The sequence below is a fragment of the Bos indicus x Bos taurus genome, chromosome 28 (assembly GCF_003369695.1).
Source record: "Bos indicus x Bos taurus breed Angus x Brahman F1 hybrid chromosome 28, Bos_hybrid_MaternalHap_v2.0, whole genome shotgun sequence".
Taxonomy (NCBI): Eukaryota; Metazoa; Chordata; class Mammalia; order Artiodactyla; family Bovidae; genus Bos; species Bos indicus x Bos taurus.
In genome coordinates this window covers 10,409,892-10,434,980 of record NC_040103.1, presented here as the reverse complement: position 1 = coordinate 10,434,980, position 25,089 = coordinate 10,409,892, and the positions used below count along the sequence as shown (strand labels likewise).

Sequence of the window (25,089 nt, the reverse complement as noted above, 5' to 3'; positions counted from 1 at the left end):
AGACTGGTTCCAAATAGGAAAAGGAGTTTGTCAAGGCTGTATATTGTCACCCTGCTTATTTAACTTATATGCAGAGTATATCATGAGAAAAGCTGGGCTGGAAGAAGCACTAGCTGTAATCAAGATTGCCAAGAGAAGTATCAATAATCTCAGATGTGCAGATGACACCACCCTTATGGCAGAAAGTGAAGAGGAACTAAAAAGCCTCTTGATGAAAGTGAAAGAGGAGAGTGAAAAAGTTGGCTTAAAGCTCAACATTCAGAACACTAAGATCATGGCATCTGGTCCCATCACTTCATGGGAAACAGATGGGGAAACAGTGGAAACAATGGCTGACTTTAGTTTTTGGAGCTCCAAAATCACTGCAGATGGTGACTGCAGCCATGAAATTAAAAGACACTTACTCCTTGGAAGGAAAGTTATGACCAACCTAGATAGCATACTGAAAAGCAGAGACGTTACTTTTGCCAACAAAAGTCCGTCTAGTCAAGGCTCTGGTTTTTCCAGTGGTCATGTATGGATGTGATAATTGGACTGTGAAGAAAGCTGAGCACCGAAGAATTGATGCTTTTGAACTGTGGTGTTGGAGAAGACTCTTGAGAGTCCCTTGGATTGCAAGGAGATCCAACCAGTCCATCCTAAAGGAGATGGGTTTTCTTTGGAAGGAATGATGCTAAAGCTGAAACTCCAGTACTTTGGCCACCTCATGCAAAGAGTTAACTCATTGGAAAAGACTCTGATGCTGGGAGGGATTGGGGGCAGGAGGAAAAGGGGATGACAGAGGATGAGATGGCTGGATGGCATCACCGACTTGATGGAAGTGAGTTTGAGTGATCTCCGGGAGTTGGTGATGGACAGGGAGGCCTGGTGTGCTGTGATTCATGGGGTCGCAAAGAGTCGGACACGACTGAGCAACTGAACTGAACTGAACTAGCTTTTCTTGTGAGTAGGGAGTTTATGGGTAGTTACTACAGTATTAGAAATTGCTAAGTAACTACCAATAATGGGAATTTCCCTGGTATTCTAGTGTTTCCAATGCAGGGGGCGTGGGTTCAACCCCTATTCAGGGAACTAAGATCTCACATACTATGCAGTGCTGAGGGGTGGAGAGGAATTTAAATAAAAAAGGAGTCAATAATGGGAGTGTATCATTGATCCAGAGTGCTGATTAACCCAATTCTGGGCTTCAGTGATTAAAAAAAAAAACAAAAAAAAACAATGAAAACTGAAATTTTAGAACAACCAATTAAGATGTGAATGCTGCCTTCATAAAGTCCTACAATACTGAAGACAGGATGACTTAAGTCTTTTGCATAGAGTTCAAGTGTCAAGATTCAAGTCAAAAATCATCATACGTGAATGTAAAATGACCACTAGTAAATTCTGAGAAACTATGAAGTCCAAGAGAAATTTTCAGACTCCTGAGATGCTGACTATCAAAGTGAAGAAAGGCAGCCTCCCGAAACTACTTACTAAATAGTTTGATGTGAATCACCAAAACTAGCAACTTAGGGAGACACTGGGAGAGCACACTTATCAAGTCTGTGGGTAACATAAATGTAAAGAGATATTTAACACTGCATGAAAGTACTGAACTTTAAAACTATTTTGGCCTTGGACAATGGTTCAACTCCAATTAGAGAACTGATGAGTTAACTAAAGCCTACATCAACTGTCAAAATAGAGATATGTATGATAAACCTCAAAAGAAATTCATAAATGACCTGGAATTGAGGTGAAAAGTCAAGCTCACAATGAGAGAAAAAATGCAACCTGGCTGTCAAAAAACTAATGAGTTCTTACAATCTCTTGTAAATGTATAGAATCCCAGGGCAGAATAAGCCAGGATAAAGTCCCACTGTGCTCTACACAGGTAACTCATAGCGGGCACAGTGTTCAGATAATTTCTAGGGGCACACATCTTGATAACTGATTGAGAGAAGAATGAAGAAGTGATGAAAGCTTGGCATTCCGGGGATACATTAAACAATAAATGGAAAGAGATTAGTTAATTTTGATGGGAAAAGCTTGAAGAAAAGTGAGCATCAATATTTGAACCTTTCTCAAAAGAGATTAGATTTAAGTGTAGGATGGAACCAGGACAAGTGTGGGGTGGGGGCTGACTCTTCTCCCGTCACAAGGAAGAATTTGAAGATCAGGAATCTATTACTCTCAAAACAGGAACTTTTCCCTTTTCAGACCACTTGCTCATTGCTCCTTCAGCTGAAAGGAAAACAGCCCACAGACTACTTTACAATCCCCTTACTTATCAGCTCCCTCTTGTCTCATTTCCTTATTTGTCTTACTCAGAATCCAAGATCCAATGCCTCAGCCAGTCTCATAATGACAGAAAAAACCCCTATGATCCTCTGTCCTTCAACAACAGTCTGGTAAAAACTGCCATTCTTGATGAACCTAACTTCTTGCCTTCTCTGACTCTGCATTTGGTTCTGGGAACTGCTAGGGAAAAGCCACCCAACCAGGAAAACTGGTACTGCCCAAATTTATACAAAGCGACATCAATGAGGCTTTCCACACTGTCTGGGAGTTCCATTTTAGTTTCTAGTCAATACTCAGTACCAATTTCCATAGAAGGAAATATCTTTCCTCTTTCATCTTTTAATCGTGTTTTTTAAAAATGTATCTTATTGAAGGATAGTTGATTTACAATGTTGTGTTAGTTTCTGGTGTATAGCAAAGTGATTCAGTTACACATACACGGCTTCCCAGGTGGTGCTAGTGGTAAAGAACTTGCCTGCCAACGCAGGAGATGTAAGAGGCAAGGATCTGATCCCTGGGTGGGGAAGATCCCCTAGAGAAGGGCATGGCAGCCCACTCCAGTATTCTTGCCTGGAGCATCCTAGGCATGTGGACTGGCATGCTACAGTCCATAGGGTCGCAAAGAGCTGGACATGACTCAAGTGACTTAATACAACTATCCCAAACTCCCAATCCATCCTTCTACTTTCCTGAAAACCACAAGTCTGTTTACTATGTCTGTGAATCTGTTTCTGTTTTATAGATAAGTTTTCTGTGTCATATTTTAGATTCCATATGTAAGCAATATCATACAGTATTTGCCTTTCTCCTTCTGACTTACTTAGTATGATAATCTCTAATTCTATCCATGTTGCTACAAGTGACATTATTTCATTCTTTCTATGGCTGCTGCTGCTGCTGCTAAATCGCTTCAGTCGTGTCCAACTCTGTGCGACCCCATGGATTGTAGCCCACCAGGCTCCCCTGTCCCTGGGATTCTCTAGGCAAGAACACTGGAGTGGGTTGCCATTTCCTTCTCCAATGCATGAAAGTGGAAAGTGAAAGTGAAGTCGCTCAGTTGTGTCCGACTCTTTGCGACCCCATGGACTGCAGCCTACCAGGCTCCTCTGCCCATGGGATTTTCCAGGTAACAGTACTGGAGTGGGGTGCCATTGCCTTCTCCCTTCTATGGCTGAGTAGTATTCTATTGTATACACACACACACACACACACACACACACACACACATATATGGAATTCATCTTTTTTATCCATTAATCTGATGATGGACATTGAGATAGTTTTCATCTTATACACTATGGCTTTCAAACCATTAACTGGACATGAAATCTATTGAGAGAGTCATGATCTCAGAGATCTTTTTATTTAAACAGAATAGAAAATAAACTATATACTGCTCATAATATAAATATAATTTCATGATGATTTTCTTTAAAGGTATCTGCTTTTATATCTCCATAAATATACTGGTAACTGTATTACTGACTGTGAGTGGGAAGCCATGACTTTTCCCTTATGCTCTCTAACCTGTCACCATGCTCCTACCTGTTCAAAGCCTTATTTCACAAATTATTCCCTCTCTATTCTTTTGATCCTTCCCACCAGAATAGAAGCATGGTAACATCTATTTTTCTAAAACATTAAAAAAAAAAAAAAAAGGCAAACAGGCAAAAATAATCCCCCTTCAACCTTATAATTCCATCTAGATGTTTATCACCTTGTATCTTTCTCCTCCTTCTCGGTCTTCTCAATAAAGAGACTTATGCCACATCTACTCACATGGAAATCTCTACTTCCCCACAATACATACTTGGACATCAATGTTCCCTGAAAATTCTCTGCATCATGGTCACATGATGTCCATGGAATAAATCCTGTGGAATCTTCAATCCTTATGTTCAGTCCCTCAGCAGAGTAAGACCTTGTTGACCACACATTTCAACAGTTCCTATGTATGCTCAAACTTAAGATTTTCTCCTATTTTTCTGGGGAGAAGTCCTTTTGTTCTAGCCATCTCTTAAGCATTCATGTCTTTAAAGGCTTGGTCCTATGCTGACTGTTCTTCTCATGCTTCCTTTTCTGCCTAAGCAAGATTATCTACTACTATGGCTTCAGTTTCCTTCTAATGCTGACCAACAACAAAGCTATATTTATAAGGCTTCCATGAGATACAGAATGTCAGAAATGACTATCTTACCACACACTGGACATTTCCACTTAGGTGCCTCACAGGCATCTTTAACGAACATGTTGAAAATTTAATTTGCCATCCTGCCTCTTCGCTCTAAGCCTGCATTGATTCTGGTGCTCCGCACCTTAGCATATTGTACTGCTGTCAACTCAGATGCCCAAGTCAGAAGCCTCAGAGAAACCTGACTCCTTTTTTATACTCATCGCCTCATTCATCTCCTTGTTCTAAGACTAAATGAAATAAGCACCCAGTAAATACTTAGCTACTACTATTTTTGCACGGTCAACTCATCATTCAATAGTCAAGGACTTCCTTAAAACTCAGTGCTATGCAACCTACTCCATATACTCCTAATTGCTCCTCTACCATTAAACTTGTCAGCATCTTTTGGGTAATCATTTGTTCAAAGTTTGCCCTTTCCATCAGATGATGAAATCTAAGAAGACAGGATGTGTTTATTTCTCTCTGATTCACCATATTATCTCCAGTATCTTAATGCCCAGTGAATATTTGTTGAATAAATGAATGTTTGGAAAATTAGTGAGATTCCCTTAAATAAAATGTTAAATGAAGAAACAATGATTATCTGTCAAAAAAGTTAGAACAGATATTCAAGCAACAAGTGAAAAGTTGAGATTAATGCACTTACGTTTTCTAAAATTTAAGAATTGTTTATTTTAATTGAGAAATATGTAGATTTTTATATTTTACCATTAAAATCAAGAATTTATTTACCTTTGCCATAATATCTGCATAAGCCATATATAAAAAATCTTCCTCCAGTTTGCTATGAAAAATAAGAAAAAAACAACAGTTTTTAAGTAGGTTAGTTACACAAAAAATTACCATCACTATATAAAATAACCTTCTTTCAACAAGTGTGTCTTTTTTTTAATGAAACAAACACAAAACTTAGAGCAATCATTCAAAAATATTGTAGAATCAGAAAGCAAAGATATCAGACTTCCTCAAGAGTTGGCCCTATCTTACTTTACAGTCTAATATAATAAATATGTTTGTGTGTAAATAATTTACTGATTTACACACAAATGTAGTAACATTAATATTTTCTTAAAAATACAAACATTGAAATGAGAAAATTTACATGATGTCAGGTATCTTGACAGCAGAAGTGATATCTGACATTTGTTTGAAAGACTACCCAAATTATTATGACTACATAGTGAAAAAATATCATGGTCATAAAAGATTCTTAAAAATTAAGACAGGTTAAAATCTATTTATTATCTTCTTTTGAAAAAGCATGAAAATCACTAATTCACTGAAGAAAGACTTCCATCAAAAAATTTCTGTTTGCAAAATTATCTTAGCAGTTTTAAACTTACAGCCATCAGAAAAGTCCACTTATGAGAAATACCTCATTACCTGACAATGCCAGACAGGGAGCTGCTCTATGCTTAGGGATGAGATGATTTTGTTAGTTAGGAAATAATAAGAGAGAGAGAGAGAAATAGTGAGAGAAAGATGGATCACATTAGCTAAGAGGGAGAAATGTACATTATTATGACATGCACAGAGGTCAGATGAACTCGTCAAGACACATGTGAATAGGGATTGATAATTAAATTCTTTTCCTGCTTTGCCTAGGGCAAAGCTGGCTTTCTTTCCCAAGACAGGGAAGCTGATGAAGGTTTTGAAACCTCTGCAAGGTCTCATCTACAGAATGAATCTACGCCGTGCCCCTATCATGGGCAGGTGCTGGCACACTTTAATTATCAAGCTTATGAATGCATTTCTTATTTAATTCCATAGAGGTTTTACCCTCTGTGGTTTTCATGAATTCAAAAGAACAAGAACCAAGAAAAATGGAGAAGGCCTTTAAAACAGATCTCAAAGAAACTTCGCATTGAAGGGATGGTTTAGCCATCTCCTGAAGTTTCCTGACACTCACTGGACAATGGAGATAATCTATACAGGATATTTGGGGTCACCGGTGGTCTCCAACACTTTTGGTATTGAAATTTACTTTGGGCTCTTTTGTTTTAATTTCTAAAGGACATTTGTGATAAAGAAAAGATTATAAGAAGATTCGGAATCAACTCAACCAGCTAATTACAGTACTATTAAAAGAATTAGAGCTAGGTAAATATTAATCTTTGATAGGTAAATATTAAAGTCTGAAGTTGAACGAGTGTTGATTCATACATGTATACCAGACTAGTCCTGTGAAATGAAACTCGTTCAGTCATCTCCAACTCTTTGCAACCCCATGGACTGTAGTCCATGGAATTCTGCAGGCCAGAATACTGGAGTAGGTAGCCATTTCCTTCTCCAGGGGATCTTCCCAACTAACTTTGAACAATGTTCTCTCCTCTCAAGAAGACGATGAAATTGAAACATGAACATGTGACGAACAGAACATTCAGACATGGGTTTCTGTTTGTTCCTCCTATGTCTCCTGTGAACTCCCCAACCATACCATTTCTCCGTTAAAGCTGTTCGACTAAACAGAAGGATCAGCTGATGAAGAGGATCAACCCTCTTAGTTCCTTCATCTTCTTCTGGAGGTTCTGCTCCAGGTTTCTATAAAAAAGTCAAATTCATAAAATTTCACATTAAGGTGAAATGTTCACTCAAACCCAGGAGCATTGTGAAGGCTTGGAATAGCAAATAAAAAGAAAGTCTTTTTCTTCCTATTGTGGTGCATGTCTGTGTCTATGTTATATGCATTGTACCCAGACGTGTGTATTATATTATCGATGCAAAAGTATACAGTTTTAAAGAAGAAAGCTGGGACTTCTATGTCCCAATACAGGGAACACAGGTTTGATTCCCGGTTAGGGAACTAAGATCTCACATGCCACACAGCACAGCCAAATAAAATAAAAATAAAACAAGTTTTTAATTTAAAAAGTTGTTGAATAATGGGACAAAAAAAACATTGTGGGAAAGCATGATTTATATCATTTTAAAAAAATTGAATACTATTCTTATAAGCAGCATCATAACTAACTGAAAAGTGAACTGCTACATGGATTTCAGCAGCTCTAAGGAGATCTCAAATACAAAAAATTGCAATAAAATGCTGTCACTCCATGTATAAAAATTTAGTGCACCTAGCAAGGCAAACTGTTCTATCAAATGAAACATTTTTGTTGCCTACGTAGACAGAGATAGGTAAAGAATGCTGAATGAGTTAATGTTTGAACCACTTACATGTTATTCTCATTTTTATTTTTAAAACTTAAAAAAAGTAATTTCATTTACTGAACAATTACCATAAGGAAAATTATTAAGCATTTTTTACTGACTCAAGAATGAATTAATCCTGTTTGTTGAATGGCTAATGAATTTTGTATCTCTATTAGACTTACACATTCAAACTGATATTCTTTATATGTAAGTGGTGTTCTTTCTTGGATTTAAGGCTTAATGTTGCAGCTAGTATGGTAAATCTGCAAGGTTAAAATATTCTAATATTCTAAAGGTTTGATTCTAAAGAAAAATGAAATTCACTTAAAGTATATAGGATCATTGTACAGCAAAAACTAACACAATAGTGTAAATCAACTATACCCCAATAAAAATAATAACTAAATAAAAGATATGGGAATAATCAGGGTTAAGGTTTTACGAATTAGATTAGTTTGTCCATCACATTCCCTGATTATTTGTGTGTTTTTTCAAAAAAAACTTTAGACCAAAGTTTTAACTTTGGAATTATGGAGCCTCTCAGTCTACAAAACGCGGTGGAACTACATGCTTGTAAATTCCCTGAGAAGGTGGTTCTTGATCAAATTTTTAAATAGAGCCACAGCTTATAAAAAATTGAGACAATGGCTCCCTTGAGTGAAGCATTCTCAGTAGCACAAGCGTCCTTATCAGCATGGTTGGATGAAAAATTCCACTTCTCCGTTTATTCTATATCTACTGTGACTTTCTGCTCTTCCTGCATCTAATCTATCATTCTCTGCCCTGCATATGTTTAACAACCAGCCACTTTTCATTGGCTTTTGTTAAACTTCACCTTATTTTTGGTGAATCATTTTTTATGGTTCAGCTTTTATAGTTCTATCCTGGTTCTGAGGTTGTTTGAAGTTCCTTTGAGGAATAATTTAAAAGAACAATCGAGTCAAAATTTACTTAAATTCTGAACTACTGGCTGTTGATGAGATCTCTTTGAAATAAGACGAGTGAATTTTCCCTAAGCATTGCATGCAGTAACAATCCAGAATAAAGTTTCCTGAGCCCCACAGGCTGCAATATTGTTTCCTTTTCAATGTTATAAGATAAATGGCTCACACCAATGTTATCCCACCAAACCCAGACCTTCTTTCATCTTCTAACCCAGCAAAAACATACCGCTAAGTCTTCTATCAATTTATCTTCAAAGTAATGTTCTTCTGTCTCAATCCAAGACTTTTCATATCCCTGAAGAAAGAGATTGACAGCCCGATGCCTAAAAGGTAAGCACAATTTCAAGAGCTTTTTAAAAAATAAATTGAAAAGGCACTCAGTAGCACTTAATCACTGGATTATCTGTGCATAAAAGAATAAATAAAAATAAACTTTCCAATCTCCACTGGAGAAGCAAGACATTGCAGTAGATAGAGAAAGCTTTCTCAGATCATACTGACCTGGATTCAGTTATTTCTAAGTTTTGTAACATTTGTAAACTTTGTAACAAAGTTTTTAACATTTGTAAACAAAGTAAACTTTGTTAACTTTACTTCTCTCATTTATAAAACTAGGATAACCCCATCTATGCTTCAGTTTTGTGAGACTCAAGCTGAGATAAAGAACATAAAACATGTTGGATAGATGCTCATTACATGGTAGCTCTTATGACATAAAGTAGCTCTGGATAAACAGTCATGAGCTTCAAGAGAGGAATTATTCAGTCTTCCTGTTAACATCAGATACAGCCTCTGAGGATTACAAAAGTAAACGTATTAAGGGAACTTTATGGGAGTATATATCCAAAGATTAAATCCTAGAATACTGATGAAAATAGTTGCCTATGAAATAAAGAAAACCAATAAAGACTAAACTCATCTTGAAATTGATGTGATATATGGCTAAGGTTCCACTCTAAGAAAGTCACATCAATAAGGGAACATAAGAGCTAAATGTTAAAATGAGATGGTGCCATTGTAGAGTGGAATGCTACAACATTAACAGTACCAAAGGTAGACTAAGGAATCGTGAGACATAAACTTAGGTTTATGAAGGGCCTTGAAATCCAGAGAGAAGAACTGACCAGGCACCTGGAATGGCCAGAACTCACCATCAATTCTTATACAAGAGAGAAGCTCAACTCTACTGGCACATCAGAATCCCCTGGGGAGTTTTTACACAGTACACATGCTAAGCCCTCAGATAGTCTGATTCAACAGGTTGAGGCTTGGATACTCCTCAAGTGAATCTGAGTGTATTTCCTTAAAGCACCAGGTCTGAGAACCACTGGAATAAGGAATACAATTTTGAATATGTTATATCAGAGAAAGTGGAATAGCAGACTCTGTTGTATTGTAGAAACTAACTTGTAATCTGCTAGTTGATGGAACTGGATGTTGAGTCAATAAAGTGAGTTGAAGAGGTACCATGAAGGGTAATGTATTTGCATTATTCCCATAAGTTAGTTCCCTATCAATTCTTTTCCCCAAAGATGAAATAATCACAAAAGTAACAAACAACGATTAACGTTGTGTTACGTTCAGTTCTAAGCATTCTGTCTACCTCGACCCATTAAATAACCTAAACAACTCTATGAGGCAAACATTATGGTACAGTTGAGAAAACTACAAAAAAGTCAGGAAAGAACCTTGACCAAAATCATGCACTCATAAGCTGTGAGGTCAGGATTCAAATCAAGGCAGTCTGACCCCAAAGACTGGTTGAAAGTCACTTAGGTGTGTCCAATTCTTTGTGACCCCATGGACTAGACAGTCCATGGAATTCTCCAGGCCAGAATACTGGAGTGGGTAGCCTTTCTCTTCTCCAGGGGATCTTTTCAATGCAGGGATGGAACCCTGGTCTCCTGCATTGCAGGTGGATTCTTTACCAGCTGAGCCAAAGGGAAGCCCAGGAATACTGGAGTGGATAGCCTATCCCTTCTCCAGAGGCACTTCCCAACCCAGGAATTGAACCAGGGTCTCCTGCACTGTAGGCAGCTTCTTTACCAACTGAGCTATTAGGGAAGCTGATTTCTCTATCCTGCCTCAAATATGTGAGCAGATCCTCCTAATTATTTAAAAGTAACAGATAAACTTATAGTTACCAAAGGGGAAAGGGTGGGGAGGGATAAGTTAGGAGTCTGAAATTAACATATATATGCTATTATATAGAAAACAGATAACCAGCAAGGACCTACTGTATAGCACAGTATCTATCTACTCAATATTCTCATAACCTATACAGGAAAAAAATCTGTAAAAGAAAAGATAAATGTATAAATCCTTTTACTGTACATCTAAAGCACAAATATACTTTAATAAAAAAATACAATCTATTCAATAATGACATTACAGGCCAATGAGAATAACCAACAGGAAAAAAGGAAGTTAAGCATTACACAGAAGAGGAAATAAATCTCCTTCATCCTTCTCTTGGACTACTATATCCATGTCAAGGTATATGCTAGCCTCCTATCACTTCTTAGAGGAAGAGTAATTTTAATCTATTAGCAACATTAAAGAAATTCTGACCTCGGCAGATTATATAAAGGAGCCATCCGGAAGCAAGCAACCACAGCTCGTTTCCTCTGCTTAGAGAGCAGTTTGTGCCACACGGCCTTTTTTGATCTCTGAGGATGCTCAACCTGAGGTAGAAAGACAGAGACATACATATTTAACCCCCCAAACATCTTCAGGAACGTAGTACTAAACAGCTGTACCTTTTAGCTAAAAACTTTTAGATTTTCAATTTTCCAAAAGTATCTTACAATTATTATGAAAATATCTTCAAAGTCACCCAATGCTACATTTGAAATAGTTTCAGATGTTATGTATTTTCCTTAGAAAAAACATCATATTTTCCCAACAATGTGTACTTTAGAAGCTATATCATTTTTAAAAACCAAAGAAATATGAAACCATCCTATATGAAATAATTTTGCATCCTTTTTAAAATTCAGTTATGGTACCAAAACATAAGTAAAGAAAAATTAACCTACCCTGGCTTATGCATTTTCACTAATTTTATCCTAAGAGCTACAACAGTAAATATAAATAGAGGCAGTTAAAGAAAATTCTAACGAAGTCTACTGTTTCTTAATATATTTAATAAGATGGAGAGAAGATGACAAGTCTTTGTGAACACATTAGTAGAAGTGAGTAAAAGAATTTAATTTTGAAAAAATGTTAAACTATATAATTATTTTGTTAGATAGGGACAAATGAGAATTTACAAGTTGCAGTAAATGATGCAAGCAAGCTATGTGTTTAGCTAATAGCATTCGGAATTTCAAGGAAGAGATTAATCATAAGTATTAGAGAGAAAAAAATCCCAACATGGAATTCTACATTCATTAGTAATTTCTAGGCAATTGAACACTGTACTTCCCAGATTGTAATATCTCCGGCGCATACATGTAGATTTCTGGAAGAAATAAAAATGTTATGTTAGCTAAAAAAAAGTAAAACTAAAGGTATTATCCTCTGCAGTAAAGAGTCAAAATATGAATGTAATACTAATGCCTGAAGAAAACATTTAGAATGTTTGGATAACAGTGGTTTGGAAATTTTAACAAAGCAATTTGTGTAATTTGAAAGCACTTATTTCTGTGATCCTCTTTCCTCTATAAGATCAAGAAACACTTTCTGATAACTATCCAGTTAGTTCAGTTTTCTTCTCGGTTATGTTAAGCAAAACAAAGCACTGTTAAGACAGTGTAGGTGAAAATAGAATCAAGGATAATGCTATTCCCAGAGAATAAGGCATTGTGAGCAGCATGGGTAACACTCAACAAACATAATTAAGTACCTAAGCCCTGATGAACATGTTGGAAAAGGTCTCCGCTGTCATGAAGGCTGCCATTTGGCAGAGCATTTTAATACCCAAAGGAAAGACCTTAAATAGTGAATTTTCCTATAAATGAAGTAAATAGATGTTGGTAAGATCTGTGATCCAAAAGCGAACATCAAGATGTGTCTTGCAACTGTTTGAATGTCTGGCTGTGCTGATGCGTTAGCTTGTCTGGTGTTTGAGTATTAGACAATCCCAAGGAGACAGCTCACTCTTCTGAGAAAGATGACCAGATGTACAGTACAAAAAGTCACTTGCATGGGTCACTGGCATTTGAGATAAATTAAGTCTTTTCTGTGCATCCACCGCTTTTGCAAGTGAAAATATTGGTTAGCAAGTGAAAATATTCTTAGCAAACTATTCTATGACTCACGAATTAACATAAGAATAGAGAGATGAAAGGAATGAATTCTGCACACACATATTTCCCACTCATTTCTGTTTTTTGATAATTCATGAGTTCTTTTATTCATATTCTTAACATTTTTGAAGAATACTTGGCCATTTAAATCTGACCTGCTTACCTTTTCCTAGATATTCACACATCTTAAAGATTTACACAGGGATCACCCTCATCACAGCTAGAGAAAGTCTGCGTTTCTTTTATTCTCTCTTCAGTACATTCTGTATCCTAGCACATCTAAATCATTACATAGTTAACTATGTGTCTGTATCCTCTCCTAGAGCACCAGCCACTTGAGTTGAGCAACAGAATTCAAGCCCCAGGACCTGCAGAGTACAATGCTCTCACACGGTAGTGCACACAATAAATATTCACGGGATAAATAGTTGCTCAGTAAAATGAATCTCATTACTGTGCAAATGATATCATTCATTATGTCACATGTATTTATGAATATATAACATATGACTATAATAAAACATAGTTAGAGTTCAATAAACTTCATTTAATGTATCTAAAAGCCATTCAAGGAAACTTAGATATGTGCAAGAAAACCAGGAAGAATTAAAAACTCATGAGAGAGTACTGCCATTTAACTGGTGATGCTAGTGGTCAAGAACCTGCCTGCCAATGCAGGAGAGGTAAGAGACGCAGGTTTGATCCCTGGCTCAGGAAGATCCCCTGGAGAAAGGAATGGCTACCCACTCCAGTATTCTTGCCTGGAGAATCCCAAGGACAGAGAAGCCTGGCAGGCTACAGTCCATAGGGTCACAAAGAGTCAGACACAACTGAAGCGACTTAGCATGCACAAGCATATGTAGCACAATCTCCTTTAATATGTGTATCATTTCAGGTACACAATTCTATGACTTTCTTTTAACTTTTCTATTTTTAAAAATTTTTGGTCAAGCTGCGTGGCATGTGCGATCCTGGTTCCCCAACCAGGAACAGAACCTGTGCCCCCTCAAATGGAAGCACAGTGTCTCAACCACTGGACCACCAGGGAATCCTCTATGACCCTAATATATCACTTAACATATCATTACCTCAAGTCTTGTCATCTGCTGATATATGATTATTTATATTTATTTAATATTTCATGACAACATTTAGGGAAACATTAAGTTGCCTAAATAATATTATATTATCATATTATATTATTAATATTACAGTGTTACACAGTGTGAATACATATTGATAGTTATATGGCATAAGAGTATCCTAGCTTAATTTCATCGGGTATAGTGGTAAATTGCATGGCTTTTGAGAAGTTATTTGCATTTCAGTAAACAAGAAGGAAATTAACAGATACTGCATTAGATGATATCTTTAGTTATTTAACTGGCTAGGGCAGAGATAGGAGATCATGAGATAAAATAGGAATCAAAGAAATATATTTATTATCGCTATTCTAGTGTGTTCTACAAAACATTCAGATAACAATATCCTGAGATGACACAGGGCATTTTATTATTTTATGTGCTTAAAATAATATTTTAAACACATATGTGTTTAATGTAAAATAACTGCCCCTCCATGTCAGGCGGGTATTGTCATGGAGACGCAGTGACAGCACACTTCTGAGTTTGCACTAAGCACCTTCAGTCTGGCGTTAGTGGTTGAATGGATCTCATGAGAAACAGAGAAAGTCTCTGTGTTGCGTAAGCTAGAAGATTTCTTATACAAAAACACAATCCACCAATTGATAACATTTCAGATATTATTGGTTTAAGAATTCTTGAGCGAAGGTAATAAATAAGAAAATAAGACACACAGTAAGCTTTTAGTTTAAAATAGAAAATAACTGAAAAATGATATAAAACATTATTCTCACATGGTTTTAATATCAATGCATTGCTGCTGCTGCTGCTAAGTTGCTTCAGTCGTGTCCGATTCTGTGTGACCCCAGAGACGGCAGCCCACCAGGCTCTGCCATCCCTGGGATTCTCCAGGCAAGAACACTGGAGTGGGTTGCCATTTCCTTCTCCAATGCATGAAAGTGAAAAGTGAAAGTGAAGTCGCTCAGTCGTGTCCGACTCTTAGCAACCCTATGGTCTGCAGCCTACCAGGCTCCTCCGTTCATGGGATTTTCCTTTTTGCTCTTCTCTAAATGTAATGTATTGCTGATCCTGAGAAAAATCAGCTCAAAAATATTAAAATGAAGGGTTAAACAAGTGACCTTAAATTCAAATATGAGACCAGGGAAAGACAGTATCTCATACATGTTGCTATGAGCAGTAATGAAAAATAAAGGTATAAAACATTTGAAGTCAGGAGTAACTCCTGAAATTTTTGTTAGAGTGGTTTAAAATTAAGTATATAATCCTAATTATCTGTTTAATTTTAGAAACATTTTGGAAAAGACAATAAAACAGAGGCCTTGATCTCCTTCAATACATTATCTATCAATGGTTACAAAAATTATAAGCTTGGAAATAATGTTGATTAGATACTAAGCACTCCCAAGTCACAGATTATTTTTAATGAACATGCTGAACACGTATGCTTTTTGGCTCACAAGTTAGCACACGTCCTTTAAAAAAACATTCTTACAAGGTTAATCCAAATGTGACTGAATCAACACAAAAGCTAACCTGTTCAAGATGAAAAAGTACATTTGCTATATCCAAGACCCTTTCCACTGTCTTCTCAGGATCTGAAGTGTCTTCTGTCCTATTGGGTAAGTCTTTGTAAAGAGCCATTTGCCATCTAATAGCAGGATCCTCCAACTGCAGAAAAAAGAAAACCATTCAAAAAATACAGAGGAAAGAGAAGAACACCCATTTCTGAAGAGTCAATCTATAGCTACATATAGAGCACAGGCACAGGGTGAAAACATGACGCAGAGATCAAGACAGAAGTGCCTTGTACTCATGAAACTTGTCATCTGGTAAGACAGACAGACATCAAATAAATGTTTACAATGGTACAGGGCTGCTAGGAAGAAATATAAGGTACCTTGGGGACTTAACCCAATCTATTGTGGTTGGCAAGATTTCTCTAAACAAGTGAAGTTTCAACTAGGATTTAACGATGAACTGAAGATCATCAGGGAAAGAAAACAGGCAAAAGCTATTTTTATTTTTTTCTTTTCCTTTCACTCAAATCAGTGAAAGATTTATTTTAGAGGCAATGATATAGGATCAAAAGGACTCAACAACAGAGCCTAGACTCACTGAAACTAAGATACCAATGAATATAAATCAATGAAGGCATATCGAATCATATTTTGATAATCTATGGACTCTACTTTTTAATACTGTCAAATTTCTTGAGTTAAAGATATAATGGAATTCTGAAGGTTTTTAAGAAAGATTATTTTAAACCATAGAAATGGACAAATACAAGCATCTTTCCAGGGATAGATCACTTCAAAGAAATAATTTAGAATAACTATGTCATTAAAAACAGGCAAAGCAATACTTTTATGTTTCTCCTCCCATTAAATATTTCCTTTCAACATGGGAAATGGAGAATAATGACGAAGAATTAGATCAACAACATCCAAAGCTTTACAACTCCTAGCCAGAGAAAGCAGAGTCTGAATGTTTCAAAAAAATAACTTTCACATAGTCGGAGACAGAATTTTGTACACTGAATAACTTGTCAACACCTATTTGTCCTTTGATAAAACAAAATGTGTTTTATTCATATACTTTTTTCATTTGAGGACTATTGGACGTACAGATTTTATTCTTTTAATATAAAATTACCCCCTCTTGTCCCCAGGATTACCAGTCCTACAATTTTAAGACAATGTGTTCAAGAAGGAGCTGAGAACAAAAGAACTCATTGTTTGTAAGTCCATATATATGGGGGCCCAACCCTTAGTATAAAAAGTATATAATGAAATGTTACAAAGAATAAGTATTCATTATGTCTTTACTTTCAGGTTCCATTCATTGGGAGATGAAATACTGATGATACATGTTCATCCTTCTCAGCTCTTCTCTTTCTTCCTGATACCACAATATACAGCATACCTTGTCCAAAGTATTCCTATAAGTAACCGCTAGAATAGAATGGAAGGATTTCCTCCTGCTTATCCAAGACATAACTTTTTATTTGCTGTTTCCTGAGAGTGGCATACACACCTCAGAGGTAATGAATATTTCCTGTCTCTATTTGAGACCATGGTTGTCAAAGAATGGGCCCAAATTTCCTAAAAATCTTGAGATCCTTTCAGGGACACATGATCTCCTCAAACACCCATGTATAAACTTGAGGTTAAGCTGGAGGCTTTATAAATATTTTGAATAATCTTTTTGATTTTATCTGCAAAGACATCATGCTCATATGGGAATTAACCTCCTACTCTGTTAAAGTTAAAATTAAATGAATAATGGACTTCATAAACAAGTGCACATGAAATCTGTCCTAAATAATTTCTGTGCATTGCAAATATTGCAAAACCATGTCACACCTTTATCACATTATATTCTGAAGTGTTAAAAAAATGAATATGGTTTGGATCTTTGGAAATAAACATTTTAATACCCAGATAGGGATATATTATACTGTAATCAATTCTTTTTGACATCTGGACATTTTCATAATTTAAAAAATCCTCAGAAGGGACATCTGAATAGAAGCAAATAGTTGAGTCAAAATAATTAACTGCAAGACTTTTCATATTAAATAACTGGTCCAGTAAACAAATGAATAGTTTATCCACTACTATGAAAGCATTTCCAAATAATGGTAAATACTTTGACTACAAAAACTACTTACAGCAAACATTTTACCCACAGTTAAAAAATAGATGTTATAATGGTTTCCATTCATGTTTCTCTTCTGAATGTACACTGGCTTTCCTATTACAGTAATTCTTACTATCTCCTATGTGCTAATGACTCTTAAACTTATTTCATTTTTGAGAACTAGGTGTAAAATATCAAATTTTCATAGACAACTGTCTCCATGTCACAAAAGTCCTCAAATTCAGCTGTATGAAGGAAATTCCCAACCTTTATTTCAACTGGTGCCACCTTTTTTTTTTTTTTAACAAAGTTTGACAGTCTTTGGTGATCTACTTTAGAAATACATCATTTGTTACCTTAAGAGTCATTAATTCATAAGGATTTGCAAGCAGAATAATGAATAAGATGATATATTTTCACTACCTTACTTGTTAAAGTAACATTATTTGTAGTATTTCTTCTAAAGAGAGATTAACTATATAGTTTATAGGTGCTAAGTATCCTTTTGAATAATATTGGGCTTACCTTGCCTTGTAAGTGAATATTACTGCGGATTATATCTCGAACTTCATCCTCAGTGTCTTTCTGTCAAGAAATAAATGTTACCTAAAAGAAGTCTTATAGTGCATCCATGGTCACAAGTCAATAGAAGTAATTCTAACTTCTTTTGAAACAGTCTATGTCTGAACAAACATCTCTATAGGATTTGATACATGCCATAAATCTGGGGGATTATTGCTCAGGTAATTCTTTGATATTGCTGGGACTTGAAACAAGACAACCGCCTAACTGAACTTCACTAGATTTAATGCAACTGAATTTCCAGGTCACAGGAAGTAGAGCAGAGGCATCTTCCTTTAGGTTCAAACATAAGGAGGTCTCCAGTATTCTCTAAAATCTCCATGAAGTCATTTTAGCCAATAACATCTACAAATATGCAGTAATCATGAGGAGCATACCCTGAGAAGCAAATATTAAACAACAGCCAACGGGCCTGCATCCTTGTAGCCCCCTTGGCCACAACCGCCCCTCAATTTGCTCACAGTAGGGCCTCAAACTGTGGATATATAGAGAGGTTCCTCAGTGTGGGAGGGAGAATATACCTTTTATTTTACATGTATATAACATAGCATGCCTATTTTCAAAAAACTGCATTCTCTCTGTATAGCCATAGAGGAAAGTTGAAGGCCATCAAGAAATCTTGAGAACTTCAATCTTGATGCTCACAAAGGAGAAAAACTGATTTAAAAGTCAACATCTTATCCACCCACGATCAGCATAACACATTATGCATCTAACCTAACACATTATGCATTTATGAAAAAAATACCCATCATAAATCTGCAGATACCTCTCATCACAAATTTGATATAGGAGTTCATAGGAAATCCATTTTTTCCCTCATTACTAGCGACTTGTTGCCATCTTTCCATTTTGTGTGTGAATATACCCTTCAGGTGATTAACATAATTTAGAAATAAAAACAGCCTCCAAAAAAAAATATTAGGCCATCTCTGTGTCTGAGTCCTAGGGCCTGTATAGAAAAACTGGTTAATAAAGCCTTCAATGGAAAGAAACATGGGCACAGAACAGTGAGACAAAGGAATCCAAACACTTGAGGAGCTGGAGGTCAAATGATCTTTCCCAATGGGAGGAACAGGAGCCTTACCAGACTAAAGCGATTTTTGGCCAGTGCAATGAGCTCCTGGTCCCCAGGGGCACAGATGTTCAACCCAATGGGCAGCAACCGCTTCAGAGCGGCCACAATAAGAGATGTCTGCATGGAATATCGGTCCCCTTTGCGCTTCATTTTCTTCCTTTCCTGATCAGAAACAGCTGCCTATGGAACAAAGATAAACATTGGAATCTGCAACAATTTCTTGTCTCAGGATTCATGAGCCTTTTCTAACTGACTGTGGTTTTCATTTTCCTCATTTTCTGCTGGTCCCTGTTTTTGAAAATCCTACTGAGGATACCTCTTCTCTTTCTTTTCAATAGTCCTACTTCTCAGATCCCCAAGTCACTGTAATTCCCCCATAGGCATTTATATATTTTTTAAGAAAAAAAAAAGGGTTATTACTTTGTTGGTTTGTTTTTGTTTTTAGTCTGGCCACACTATGTGGCTTGAAGAATATTAGTTCCCTGGCCAGAGACTGAACCTAAGCCCCTGCCAGTGGAAGCGTGGAGTCCTAACCACTGGACCAACAGGGAATTCCTCTATATAATTTCAGAAGGAAATTGCACGTTGTAATTTTAGAGAGGCATATGGATGTATGAAAAATTCATGGCAATTTCAGATACTGTGTGTTATATAATTATCAATGCTTAAGAGGAAAAAAATGTAAGAATAAATAGTTTTTACTTTGACAAATGCTTGCTGTGTCACACACACACACACACAGCATATATAAAACTCTCAAACATTTATTTGCCTTTTACATAGGCTGAACACTTGTCTCCCCAAGGCCTTAATCCCCATCTAACAGAAAGAGACATATTAATAATATACTAATCAGTGTTACTTAAATATTTAGGATTATCTCTGGATGACTTGCTTACAGCTGAGCACAGCCATGATACTTAAGTTCCCTTGTAATTCTGTTGAAAACCATGCCTGTGCTAGGGTTACCTCAAACTAGAGAGTCTAATTTTCACTGGGTAGTGAGGATCCTTTTTCTATATAGAGGGCACGTTGGAAGACTAAAATTAAAACAACTGTCCCATATGCCCTTGTTCATATATGTTAAATTTCTTTGTAACAACAAATCAAACACTAAATATACTTTTATGATAATGATATGGTATAATAGTTTTGAGCTAAGAAAAAACAGAAGAAAATTTAACATACAAATGATCTGTCTTGCCCAAAAGAAGGCAAAATATATCACAACATGATACTCAAAGAAGGTTTTTGCATAGTGAAAGTTTTGAAACAACTGAAATCATGTAGTGACAGTAGCTGATATGTTAATAATATCATATATATCATACGATGTATTATATCATTATATATATAGCATATATTGATATATATCAAATCTATAAAATCTGAACCATAGTAATAAGAATCATATTCACATTCCAAAGAGATGTACTTATAGCTTCAGTCATGTCCAACTCTTTGTGACCCTACAGACTATAACCTGCCAGGCTCCTCTGTCCATGGGGATTCTCCAGGCAAGAATTCTAGAGTGGGTTGCCATTTCCTACTCCAGGGATCTTTCTGGTCCAGGGATCAAACTTGTGTCTCTTACGTCTTTTGCACTGGCAGGCAGATTCTTTATCAATAACGCCACTTGGGAAGCCCACTTATTGCATAGATCCCACTTTCATCTGTACCAATTTGTTAGAGATTATTAAGTTTCATAAAAAAAGTACAATGAATAGTTATTTGTACTCTTAAATTCATTAATCTATAAAAATAATGAATTAGTGGTTTTGAATGAGCTCTTTGCTAAGAGGAAACATAGCCACAGTGATTAAAATAATCAACCCACATGAGGAACCTCCATCCTAAAAATTAAACAAATTATGCAAACATATTTCAACCCAACACTGGTAATTCAGTCTTAGAAAAACAATATTACTAAATATTAATACATTAAAACCTACATTGTATTGGTGTTGAAATTTTCTTTGATTTTAACTTCTAAAACTCTTTTAGCTTTATGGTTGCATAAGTAAATGGAACTTAAACTTGGTTTGATATTTATAAATATTTAGGTGATGTTATAATAAAAATAATTTAAATCAACACTAAAGGCAAGTCTACATTGTTCAATTTTGAGAAATAGTAGAAAAATTAATTCCGCCTATACTCAAAATATTATGTAATCTTGTTTTCTATACCACAGGAAATCTGTAAACCGAAAAGAATAGTTAATATATCTTTGAACATTTATGGCTGATAACAGTCCACTGTTGGTATGAAGAAATTAAATATACACAAAACCAAATATCCTCATGGACATCTGTATGTGTTGGTTTTGCTTCTTCAGTGCGTTTCCTCCCCAGACTTTGGAGCTCCATTAGGGAACTGGTCAAACCTATTTTGTTCCTTTCTGTATATAGAACTAAGCACTGTGCCTGACTCATAGGAGCTGTTCAATAATTTGAACAGAACTGCTATAGTTACTGAAGGTGCATATTTTATTTTCAATCCATCACCTAACATTTGAATCAGACATGAATACACAATAACGTGGTCAATATGTAGGTACTGATGGAAGAAAATTTCAGATATTGAGATCTGGGGAAGTCATTCTTAGGTCACACATAATTTAACTGAAATTTTACACTAACCAGAACAGCTTGTTTTGTGACCCGCCAAACACTCATTGCACATCTGCTTTAACCATTAAAGAAAACAATACATTTAAAAAATTAAAATAGAGTAACAATCGTTCAGGCATCCAAAATGGAGCTCAGTGGCCACTGTGACTGTGGTTGGAGACATGATCCTGCATTACTGAGAACCTGAATTTTCTGAACTGTACCAGACTCAAGGACACCACCAGCCACCCTCAAAACAAGATCTGCTAGCAGCTTCCAGCTATAACCTTATAGTCTCAAGACCTCCTCTGGTAACTATGCAACTATTTCAGATCCCAATCAACCCTTACTTAACAAGCACACTTCTTGCCAGCTCCAATCATAATTCTTGACAAACAACTTAAGTAATTTTCTGGTGTTTGCCTTTATTAGTCTCCTGCACTTTGCAGTATGGCAGAACACACCTCTGATGAGTGCTTCTTGAATCTGTGTCTCCCAGGTTACAGTTTTGTTTGGCTCTGATAAAACTCTTGTTTATTCCTATTATTAGACTGTTTATTGATTATTTCTGTCGACAGCATAGTTAAGGAGGAAAGTAGGACAAACTCTATCTTAAATAAATCTGTGTGTGTATTTCTATCTTTCTCTCTCACACACCACAGATATAGCTCCAACAAATTCACCTAAAATGATCTAAAATTTAATAGAGGACCAAGAAAAAGGGAAGAATTTTCTAGTAGTTCCCCAATGAAATGGCCTACAACTCTCCCAAAGTAGACACAAACAAAATGATAGACGATTTAAACATTTTTAGATATATGAAGTATAAAAGTGACACTATACATCATAAAGACAAAAGATACAAGTTTTGGTGACAAAGTGGAAGAAAGGGAACCCTCGTACACTATTAGTGGGAATGCAAATTGGTTCAACCCCTGTGGAACTGCATGGAGGTTCCTCAAAAAACAAGAAAACTAGAACTACCCAAGTATTATGGCCAATTATCTATATACTGGCCTCTCTCTAGGCTACAGATATTTTGCTTTAGGTCAAACTGAGCTTCCCTATCCCAGATCACCTTACTCTACATTGGTCTGCTGGCCAACTTACAGTCTTCTTATAGTTTTAGAAATGGTACTCCATACACATAGTGATTATCCCTGCTTGAGGGACTAGCTGAAGATATGTGACAATTTGTCTCTTGGTTGGTATTTGTATTTGGTCTCAATCTCTGTTCAGAAGAAGTTCCTGACAATCTATTTCAAATATGATAATATGCATGTTTCAATGCTATTCTCTCAAATCATCCCACCCTCACCTTCTCCCACAGAGTCCAAAAGTCTGTTCTTTACATCTGTGTCTCTTTTGCTGTCTCGCATATAGGGTCATCGTTACCATCTTTCTAAATTCCATATACATACATTAATATAGTGTATTGGTGTTTTTCTTTCTGACTTACTTCACTTTGTTTAATAGGCTCCAGTTTCATCCACCTCATTAGAACTGATTCAAATGCATTCTTTTTAATAGCTGAGTAATATTCCATTGTGTATATGCACCACAGCTTTCTCATCCATTCATCTGCCGATGGACATCTAGGTTGCTTCCATGTCCTGGCTACTGTAAACAGTGCTGCGATGAACACTGGGGTACACGTGTCTCTTTCAATTCTGGTTTCCTCGGTGTGTATGCCCAGCAGTGGGATTGCTGGGTCATAAGGCAGTTCTATTTCCAGTTTTTTACAGAATCTCCACACTGTTTTCCATAGTGGCTGTACCAGTTTTGCATTCCCATCAACAGTGTTAGAAGGTTCCTTTTTTTCCTCACCTTCTCTAGCATTTATTGTTTGTAGACTTTTGGATAGCAGCCATTCTGACCAGCGTGAGATGGTACCTCATTATGGTTTTGATTTGCATTTCTCTGATAAGGAGTGGTGTTGAGCATCTTTTCATGTGTTTGTTAGCCATCTGTATGTCTTCTTTGGAGAAATGTCTATTTAGTTCTTTGGCCCATTTTTTGATTGGGTCGTTTATTTTTCTGAAATTGAGCTGCAGGAACTGCTTGTGTATTTTTGAGATTAGTTGTTTGTCAGTTGCTTCATTTGCTATTATTTTCTCCCATTCTGAAGTCTGTCTTTTCACCTTACTTATAGTTTCCTTCATTGTGCAAAAGCTTTTAAGTTTAATTAGGTCCCATTTGTTTATTTTTGCTTTTATTTCCATTACTCTGGGAGGTGGGTCATAGCGGATCCTGCTATGATTTACGTCAGAGAGTGTTTTGCCTATGTTTTCCCCTAGGAGTTTTATAGTTTCTGGTCTTACATTTAGATTTTTAATCCATTTTGAGTTTATTTTTGTGTATGGTGTTATAAAGTGTTCTAGTTTCATTCTTTACAAGTGGTTGACCAGTTTTCCCAGCACCACTTTTTAAAGAGATTGACTTTTCTTAATTGTATATTCTTGCCTCCTTTGTCAAAGATAAGGTGTCCATAGGTGCATGGATTTATCTCTGGGCTTTCTATTTTGTTCCATTGATCTATGTTTCTTTCTTTGTGGCAGTACCATACTGTCTTCATGACTGTTGCTTTGTAGTATAGCCTGAAGCCAAGCAGATTGATTCCTCCAGTCCCATTCTTCTTTCTCAAGATTGCTTTGGCTATTTGAGGTTTTTTGTACTTCCATACAAAGTGTGAAATTCTTTGTTCTAGTTCTCTGAAAAATACCGTTGGTAGCTGGATAGGGATTGCATTGAATCTATAGACTGCTTTGGGAAGTATACTCATTTTCATTATATTGATTCTTCTGATCCATGAACATGGTGTATTTCTCCATCTATTTGTGTCATCTTTGATTTCTTTCATCAGTGTTTTATAGTTTTCTATATATAGGTCTTTTGTTTCTTTAGGTAGATTTATTCCTAAGTATAGAGACTCCCCTGGTGGCTCAGATGGTAAAGCATCTGCCTACAAGGCAGGAGACCTGGGTTCAATCCCTGGGGAGGGAAGATCTCCTGGAGAAGGAAATGGCAATCCACTCCAGTATTCTTGCCTGGAAAATCCCATGGATGGTGGAACCTGGTAGGCTACAGTCCATGGGGTCGCAAAGAGTCGGACACGACTGAGCAACTTCACTTTATTCCTAAGTATTTTATTCTTATCGTTGCAATGGTGAATGGAATTGTTTCCTTAGTTTCTCTTTCTGTTTTCTCATTGTTAGTGTATAGGAATGCAAGGGATTTCTGTGTGTTAATTTTATATC

The 25,089-nt window shown here is 36.3% G+C and overlaps 1 protein-coding gene across 1 annotated transcript in view; it reads right to left on the bottom strand.

The window, feature by feature from the left end:
• RYR2 (ryanodine receptor 2) overlaps nucleotides 1-25,089 on the bottom strand; it is an 830,352-nt gene that overhangs the window by 115,220 nt on the left and 690,043 nt on the right. Inside the window, exons 72-79 of the mRNA XM_027531123.1 lie at nucleotides 19,230-19,400; nucleotides 18,086-18,145; nucleotides 15,455-15,589; nucleotides 11,996-12,031; nucleotides 11,140-11,252; nucleotides 8,795-8,891; nucleotides 6,912-7,015; nucleotides 5,207-5,258 (exon numbers count right to left, since the gene is read on the bottom strand). Coding sequence (XP_027386924.1) covers nucleotides 5,207-5,258; nucleotides 6,912-7,015; nucleotides 8,795-8,891; nucleotides 11,140-11,252; nucleotides 11,996-12,031; nucleotides 15,455-15,589; nucleotides 18,086-18,145; nucleotides 19,230-19,400 — 768 coding nt within the window. The remainder of the gene's footprint in view (nucleotides 1-5,206; nucleotides 5,259-6,911; nucleotides 7,016-8,794; nucleotides 8,892-11,139; nucleotides 11,253-11,995; nucleotides 12,032-15,454; nucleotides 15,590-18,085; nucleotides 18,146-19,229; nucleotides 19,401-25,089) is intronic.